The sequence below is a fragment of the Liolophura sinensis genome, chromosome 8, assembly GCF_032854445.1.
Source record: "Liolophura sinensis isolate JHLJ2023 chromosome 8, CUHK_Ljap_v2, whole genome shotgun sequence".
Taxonomy (NCBI): domain Eukaryota; kingdom Metazoa; phylum Mollusca; class Polyplacophora; order Chitonida; family Chitonidae; genus Liolophura; species Liolophura sinensis.
Genome location: NC_088302.1, coordinates 42,557,392 through 42,566,602, shown reverse-complemented (window position 1 = coordinate 42,566,602; position 9,211 = coordinate 42,557,392). Strand labels below are relative to the sequence as shown.

Below are 9,211 nucleotides of genomic sequence, written 5' to 3'. Positions count from 1 at the left end.
GTATCACCTGTGTAGAATTTGTTAGAATTAGGGCAGGTTAAGTCCTAGAGTAGATTTTTGGAATTACAGTTCATAGTATTGTTAATGTGGAAGTTACAGTTATCGTTAAAATTGCTAACATGAAACAAAAAAATGACAGCTTGTTATCAAATTTTCACAGCATTTGCATCGTGGATCTCTACACTTAGAAGTTGTATAACTGGTTTCTATTAAGTTGGTAATAAACCGAGCCTTTGTTAGAAATTTCTTAAGACTGGAAGCCTGTCTCTTATTGTTTATAATTTTGGTTTGATGAAACATTTTAGTTACACGATCATTTCATTCTAGTAGTGGTTGGTTGTTGTGGATAATGGGAAAGTGGTTGAAATTGTTAGGGTTATGAGTGCATATAAGTGAAAGGGTATTGGTGTCGGAAGTCGGTTTGCTGGTCCTTAAAATTCAAATGTCAGTGTTGTTTGCTTTGTCAGAACTGATGCCTATTACTTCTTTTGGATAATGCCTCATTAATAGAAAAGTCCTTAATTCAGATAATATGATTTGTCGGAGTTTTTTGTTAGGTAGGATTGTGCAAATTCGTCTCGCAAGAGTAAACGGGACTTGATTTTATATAGATATATATATGCTGTCTTCAATATACAGGTAGATTTGTTTCGAGCATAAGAACCAGCTCTGTAAACTTTCAGCTTACGTGACATTGTCATTGTGCAGTCTTCCACTCCTTGCCGACAACGAGGTGAACGACAACGACAAGGCATAAGCCGAATATCCTGCCGACAATGGAAGTATTTTTTGACATCTCTCCTCGTCACTTGGCTTCTTCTAGGCTCTAGATTCAATCCATCGTATCGACTGTAGAGGAAATCATTAATCAATAAGTATATACACATCTTCGGAGGGTTGCCTTATAGCACACGACGACGACTTACAGTTTTATTACGGCCAGGTGAGACCTCAGAAAATGGCTACTTGCAAGTTTTGTACTTAATACGGCATACGCTGAATGGAGACGTAACTGTAAGACAGTTTAATTTTGTAAACCTATTCCCAGGATAAACGCTATTTTTAAACCAATTAGAGGTAATTTCAAAAGGCCGCATGGTTGAAATTAAATACAGCACAGCTTTGGCGAACTCATCAGCTGAAAAACATGAACTTCATTTAAGATCTCTCTGCGACTCTCAAAGACTGATATCAGGTTTTTGTACATAATGTTACCTAGATAACATAACTGCATACTGCATGCTTTATTAGGCGAGGTCCCACTTCTCGTAGTTTCACGCCTCAAAAACTAAACTCGAGTTACGTCATAGTCTCTGTCATGTGACAAGGGAGGTAATTCCGAGCAGGGCTATTATACGTCAGTGTGGCAACGCCCTTAACAACTTGTTTTTATAAAGCAGATTGATTTATTTGATTGTTATTTGACGTCTCATTCAAAAATGTTTTTTTGACAGGATGGAAGTCAATTAATTCGATACCATTAATGAACAGAAAAATGAAAAAAAAAATTATTACAATGTGAAATATGAGAAATGTTTAAACATATTTGGTATTATGCTTAACGAATGGCTAATATAGACTGCAAGACTTCCAAACGGTAGAAAAAACTATGGGCAGATAGCCTGTGTCATGAAACTGCTGAGTGGAGCGACAGGCTCAACAAGCATCACATCTTGCTGCACCTCCTCAGATTATATGGGCATATAGGTTAGTCATTTGAGCCATAGTTTTATCTCTGAAAATATTTTGGAACAAACTTGGTCAAATTATGGTCGTAACATAGAATAAACGTGTATTTAGAGAATGGACTCATGGAAAAGAAACGAAAAGTTCACGTACGATAGGCTCTGGTTTTGTATTTGTGAATCTTTAACTGATAATGACTTAGAACACGAAATGTTGTGCCTCAAACGGAATTTTGTCTGAAATGAAGACTTTTCACCTTTACAATGGACACGAGTTAGTTCTAAAGTGATTTCTGCACACTATTGCATGCAGGTGAGTAACAATAGACAATGACTGTAGGTCTTACCAGAATATTCCATAAAATGATTAAAAAAAAAAATTCAACAGATGTTTGTCTTTATGCTCCAACCACACACATGTACGGGGCTCTCATTCTTTCATTCAACCAAACACCTATTGATGTACCTATACTCGTCGCGGTATAGGTTCATCCACTAAAAATAAAATCGCAGGTTCGAATCCAGTTCTTATTAACTCGGCTGTGGGTTAACGAGAAACGTTTTAAAGAATCCTGAAAAACAACGGTAATCTCGTGGTTGATGACAGCAACCTGACAATTTCATGTATTCAGGAGCTTACTAAAACTTTCCACACAAACTGCAGCGTCAAACTTCGCTCGTCCAGAGAGTAGCAGTACTACTGACCATAGTTACCATGCATGGAGGGTGACGTCACAGCGGTGTGATCTGAGACAGAAAGGATGTGACTTAGCTAAGGTACATATACGAGTTTACTGATGGAAACATTAGCTAAAATAAACGTAACAGTCTGTCCTGACTCACTCAGCATGCCCAATTTTTGCTCCACATATAGTTTGCAGCTGTAAGAAATTTTCTTTAAATAGAGGGGCAGGGCCCACCCATGGCTGAAGTTGTTAGGGTGTCCAGCTCATGCTGGTTATCTCTACGACCGTACCTGGGAAGGTCTGTCAGAAAACTGCGCATCTTCCCGGTTCCCATCCTTCACAATGCTGGCCGCCATCGTATAAGTGAAATATTCTTGAATACGACGTAAAACACTAGTCAAATATAAAAATAAATACAGTGAAAAAGGAGGTTTCGAGATCACGATTTCAGTAAAGAGGTTTAACTTCAGCATCACTTTGTAGTGCACAGTTTTCCAGTCAGTGTGGAATCTCAAAAAGTTACAAAAACACATTTTTCACAAACACACTTTGTGAAAACAATGTTTTCTGGGATATAATGATAAGCGGTGAGTACAGCCTCTTGTCAGTTTGCAAGAGTTAGGGTTTGATTTCAAAAAACAACAATATAAATTGTTAAAAAAAAGCAGTTACCCGCCCACTAGTACAATGGCTTAGGTAGAATTAGTTGAAAAAGTGATGTTAATTGCGTTGCTTACATTATACGTCACTGGTCTAGAGTGACTCAAAATGCTGTATTGTCATCACACCACAAGTCACTTAATCCTCCAACTAGGGACATAAATGCCGTGTAACACCTTTCGTCCTTGATTTCCGCTCATATCCCAACTGATCTACATAGTGCAATTAAGAAGTCTGATCCTGTGAATATCATTAAATCTCTTACAACTTCATCTTCTCGACTTTCAAAAGTTTACAGAATTTTTTTACATATTTTTCTGTGATAACTTTGTCCTATACAATACCTCCTGTGTATATCTAGTGCCAGGGTGGGGTGGTGATGATGGGAATCGCATGAACAATCAAGAAACATAAAGAGTTTATGTGAGCACTTCCATCTGAAACTTTATTTTTTGTATAATTCAAGCTATACAGATATTCATTACCATGATACAAGTCACAAATTTATTATCTTAAAGATTTTAAAACATCTTCAACTTTTGTTTTCCAGACAGAATTCATCTCTTTTCTTCTCAAGATCTAAGTTGTGTGACTCTCGAAGCAACCTTTCCTGCTGAAGACATACATTTACGTGATGGGTAAACCCTGAAAACTTTGAAGTCATTAAAAAAACCCATAAAGACAGTAAAAATATTCTTATTCCATTTTTTGAATTTTGCCGTGAAACACCAAATAAAAATGGCGTCAAATTACAGCAGTTTAAAAATATTGGAAAAACAATATATGCTATGTCAACAAAAGCAAGTAAAACAAGTAACAAAATCAGCATATGATCGGATAGAGCGGTCGACCATATCGAGGTCCGGTCATTCAGTGTTCAGGGTCAGTGTCATCGGTGGTCAGTGGGGGAAGTGTGGTGTCGGGCTCAACCGGGTCTTAAGCTGCAAAAGATCAAAAGATGGAGTTAAAGTAGAAGTATATACGTGCAGAACATGTTTTATAATTGCATTCATGATCAACGTACAGGCTATACATGAAACTGATGTAGCTGTAACACAAGTGAAATAGCTTCAAATGCTGCATAAAATAATACAGATGTGCAGATGCGCATGTGTAGTGATCTGTTGTCACTGACACTTCTAAGCCAGTGTGTTTTCTAGCCACACCACTTAGGGGACTGATCCCAAAATGGAGTGTACACACTAAACAAGTGTTTAGTGTTTTGTTGATCGGCTTTTTACACTTAATGTAAATGCTCCTAATGTAACGGTCATGCTTACTGGACTATTTGCGTTGATTGAAAATGTCCCAAACATTAATATGTCAACAACTGGCATGTTTGGTGAAATATCCACGTCTCTTGAGATAACATAGAAAGCATTTATAAATAAACACCAGAACACCTTTCTTAACTGTAACAGAAATGTGTTCAAAGACGAAACACTTATTTTACCGTGCAAGATTCACATAAAGACATTAACTGGGTTTGATATTAACCTTATAGTCAAATAACCAACTCACCAAACACAAACGTCTTTGATGAAAAAAGTTCCTCTTCAGTCAGTTTGCTGTCTTCTGCAAATGTTAAATGCGAAATGTACAATGTATGGTTCAAAGCTCTTTTTGTATACAAATTTATTAATGTGTTAACCTATCTTCATGACCCATGAACACGTAGTAAGCAAAAGATCAATCTCATCTACAGAGTGGATTAATGCCACAGTGTAGAGACTGAAAGCTTCATAATACAAACATATCCGTGTGTGGTACAATATTGCTGAGGATAAAACGATGGACGATAGAACTCTACAGTAGTCTGAGTCTCTAAAACATTCTTAAACAAAACGGCCATAAGGCAGCCAAGGGTCCGCCTCGGCTCGCAATACCAAAAACGTTAAACTCGGCAAATTTAGTACTTCAGCACCGGTACTCAATAGGAAGGGACATGCCAAGAGCTGATTGATCCCATGTCTAGGTAATCTGACTCCATGGGCAAGGTGTCTTGTCTTGTGTCTTCTGCATGGCGTTTCAGTGAAGCATCAGTATTAATCACAAATAACTTTGAAAACGCCATTGAACCCCAAGCCATCAAACGTACATAGGCTTAAGTTCTAACACTTACGGTCGATGTCAGTAGTGTTGAAGGCCTCGATCAGTCCAATTTCGTTCACTGAGTGGCCTAGTGTGGTGGCAATTTCCTGCCGACTGACGAAGTCATCATCGTTCAGGTCGTAAAAGTCAAAGTTTCTTGGCAGCCGAGTGAGGTGGGTGCCGTTTATGAAAGCCTGTCAACACGCATAGTATAAACACGTTGAGATGTTTAATGTATACAAGATTCCAGTGCAGCCGTCTACATGGACGTTTACATGTACATGTGAGTTCAAGTCCGGTTCATGATGGCTTCCTCTCTGGCCGGACGTGGGAAGGTCTCTCAGCAACCAACTGATGGCCGTGGCTTTTCCCTCGGGCTCTGTGCGGTTTCATCTCATCATAATGCTGGCCGCCATCGTATAAATGAAGTATTCTTGAATACGGCGTAAAACACCAATCAAATAAGTAAATGTAAAAATAATATAACGTGAGACAAAATCGGATAATTTTGAACAATTCTAGATCACTGACGACTAAAAATTACTATTTAACTGACTGCATTTTTAAAAAATTAAACTTGCTTAAATCTTCGTGCAAAGGTGGGTATGTGCTGCGAATATTTACGCCGGTATTTTGTGACCATATGCCAAGGATATTACACTGTCCTCGATGCATTACTTTTACTCTCCATTCTGCCCTTCCTTTTTACAGTTATAAACTTACCGCCCTCTTTCTCTTGCCACATATAGTCCCACAGCCAAATTCGCAAAAATCTCCTCCGGTGCATAATCTAGGACACTCCTCTGTGCAAAATGGTGTCCAGACACGGCGAATGGCTCTTCCGACCTTCCGGAACCAACCTGATTCTGCCTCATGGACCAGTAGCATGGAAACCAGGACAACAGCTATCAGCGTAAGCTTCATCTGAAACATAGTCAACATGCGGCATATAAGCAAAAAGAAAGTGTCCACAAGTTGAACAGTAGTTATCACCCGAAAACTCATCCTAAACACTCAAACAGTTGAATATAACAATGGAAATAAAACATGGAAAATGCCAGCAACTGGACGGTTTACTTTAGTGTAATAATTAACCACTAACATTGTAATTGACCTGGGCAGCAGCTAATGAGCGTAAATCGTTCTGCAAAGGTCGACTAGTTATATAAAATGACATCAGCTGTGGCATCACGGGTACAATTAACCGGTAAGGCGGAAACCAGGCTAATGACCAATAGTATCTAGTAAAATCGAAAAGAGGGCACTGACTAATAGCTTGTACTTAAAGTATAAAAACAGATAAATCGAAAACAGACAGCAGCCATCACTGAAAGCCTCAAGTGAAAAAAATCGACGAATTACACATAAAACAACAAGGAAAAAAAACAATCAAAGAAGTTCACTATCTAAAGGAACTATGGAACAAAAAAAACGGGGCGACGACAAAGGGCTACCAGGTGCACGAAAACAAAAGGCAAACATTTGAAGCTTCATTTCAAATAATCAAGAAATTTCACAGAAAGGAATCAAAGAGTTACTCGTTTAAGCGAAAAATCAGGGAAGCGGCTTTGAACTAACGCTTCAGTAAGAAAGATGTACTTTTGGGCTTAGGAAAACACTAGTTTGAAGCCATTTGTATTGCCCCAAGAAGAAATATTCTATACCTTTATATAATAAGTCACATCGTAAATTGCACAGTACGAAATAAAAACCTACTCTTTTTAAATACTGTGTATTTTGAAATGATCAACGCGAATGCACAATGGCGAATTTACATGACTACCATGCAGTATTGGGGTCTTGTATAAGGAGCCATCCTTGACTGAGAGACCTAATATTTTCTACAGACAGACGGCTAGCCGTTGACCCCTGAGTTAGAATGGTTGAATCTTTCAAGTATAACTAACTATACATCTTGGGCCATGATCTACAGGCTGTCCGGTTTTCGACGTGCTCTGTCATATGATGTCTGGTCTTTTCTCGGCATTCTCTAAGCCTTGTTAGGCTTTTTCTCGGCCCTGTCCTGTCTTCTCTGTTTATTTTTCTGGGGTTTGTCCGTTTCTCTCGGCTCTGGCCAATTTTCTGTGGGCCATGTTCTTTGATTTTCTTGGTTCTGCCTTGTTGCCTCTATCAGGTTTTCTCAAGGCTGTAAGTTTTTCTTCGGGGCTCCGTCTGTTTTTTTTTTCCGAGTTCTTTCTGTTTCTTTTTTCTGAGCTTCGCGTGCCTTTTCCATCCAAATACCTCATTGTTATTATTAAAATGAAATTTTCTTTATCTCGTGGTAAAAACATCATGACTTTTAAAAGTGATATCAAGACACGAATTGAAAGAAGTAACATAAAAGCAAGCAACAAGGCGCCCGACGATTTATCCGAAACCCAACTGTAGTTATTGTTCAGAGATTTACATTAACGTATACAGGCTATTACTGCGAATCTTAGAAGCTACACAGAGACAATATATATCTTAGTCTGTAAAAGAAAAATAAGGTAAGACACATTACCTTGACGTGTGGAGTAGGCTGTAGAGGGATACCACCAGGGCAACTGATTCAGAAGAGGCTTTGGAAGACCGTATTTATACATTCCATATGTACTCATCACGCCAGTCTCATCCGCTATCTCCAAACGGATTTTTGGAGAAATGGCATGACAACTGGAGCACATTTCGGGTTCCATCTATTTGCCCAAGGTAGGTACTGACCAGGAAACAATTTGGCGTCCAATCGACAAGTGAACTGCCGCCAACGTAAACCTTCAATCTGTGTTGTGTTGTGTTTGTAATCTAATTCAGTTTAAGTGTGAACCCTACTTATGCTTTGAATTGCCTGGCATCACCTGGCGTCATGTGTGGAATGACGAACAGTCGTAATGACAGTCACATGCATATTTCGGTTCACGTACTAATTGTTTTTTACGGACTAATATCCACAGACAGCGTACAAAAAATTATGACTTCACTCAGAGAAGTTACACTGTGTAAATTAAGTCTGCATGCTGAATGTGCATGTGGAGTGCGGGCTCTGATCTACAGCTTTGGGGATCAGGCGATATGCTAGTTCAGTCAGGGAGGTTTATTGTCAATAAACTTGTGGTAGTCTGAACACGGTTGACCAGTCAGGTATGGCGTAAATTAGACCAAGGTAATAACACTTGTTGGATCTTGCAGGTATACTGTAAGTTAGAGAGAAATATACATGGAATGGATGAAAATATGTCATCTTATTTGGGAAATGTATACATACTGATCGGAACACTAAGTCATCCTTAACACCAGTAAATCAGGGGTAAGTGTGATATAAATCAGTAAACCAGTAAACCAGGTACGCTAAGGGAATAAGGTGGGTAAGGTGTGTAAATCAGTGAATCCACTGGGGGAGGTTAGATGAAGTACATATAGGCATGCTGTAAACCAGTAAACCAGGCACACTTGAAGAATCTGCCGGGTAGGCATGCTGTACATCAGTAAACCAAGCATGCTAGAGGAACCAGGTACACTAACCGGGTAGGCATGCTGTACATCAGCAAATTAGGTACACTGGGGGAATCATTTATTTTTGGTATTTTTTTATTGGTGTTTTACTCAAGAATATTTCGCTAGTGTCACGCCGGCCAGCATTACGGTTGGAGAAATCTGGGCACAATACAGTAAACCAGTAAACCAGGTACACTAGGGGAATCAGGTACGCATGTTGCTTACACCAATAAACCAGGAACACTGGGGGGGGGGGGGGGGTAATCAAGTACACTAAGGTAATCAGGTAGGCATATTGTGTAAACCAGTAAACCAGGTGCACTAAGGTAATCAAGTAGGCATGTTGTATAAACCAGTAAACCAGGTACACTAAGGTAATCAGGAAAGCATGTTGTATAAACCAGTAAACCAGGTAATCAGGCAGGCATGTTGTATAAACCAGTAAACAACTACACTGTTGGAATCTATTTGGTATGCTGCCCGACAGTTCTAGACAAACCAGAATTAGACTGTTTAATTTGAAGAAATCTATATTTTAAATTGATAACTGATGTTTTTCCATGCAGCGAGCTGCGTTCGTGTCCTTTGAAGGATGTTTATTTTTATTTTACTTTC

The 9,211-nt window shown here is 39.0% G+C and overlaps 1 protein-coding gene across 1 annotated transcript; it reads right to left on the bottom strand.

Moving 5' to 3' along the window:
- Window positions 1-3,466: 3,466 nt before the first annotated feature.
- LOC135474116 (uncharacterized) lies at window positions 3,467-6,039 on the bottom strand. The gene is made up of 4 exons (XM_064754132.1): window positions 5,846-6,039; window positions 5,154-5,316; window positions 4,553-4,606; window positions 3,467-3,972 (listed from the first exon to the last, which is right to left on the bottom strand). Exons 1-4 carry the CDS (start codon window positions 6,008-6,010, stop codon window positions 3,968-3,970), a joined length of 387 nt encoding a protein of 128 aa, XP_064610202.1. The 5' UTR covers window positions 6,011-6,039; the 3' UTR covers window positions 3,467-3,967.
- Between the last annotated feature and the right edge of the window lie 3,172 nt (window positions 6,040-9,211).

Bases quoted from the DNA above. Each gene is read 5' to 3' on its own strand.
- LOC135474116 (XM_064754132.1), bottom strand. From the start codon at position 6,010: ATGCTACTGGTCCATGAGGCAGAATCAGGTTGGTTCCGGAAGGTCGGA. The intron at 5,317-5,845 runs GTAAGTTTATAA...GCGTGTTGACAG, and splicing joins GTGGCAAGAGAAAGAGGGCG to GCTTTCATAAACGGCACCCA. The intron at 4,607-5,153 runs GTAAGTGTTAGA...TAACATTTGCAG, and splicing joins CAACACTACTGACATCGACC to AAGACAGCAAACTGACTGAA.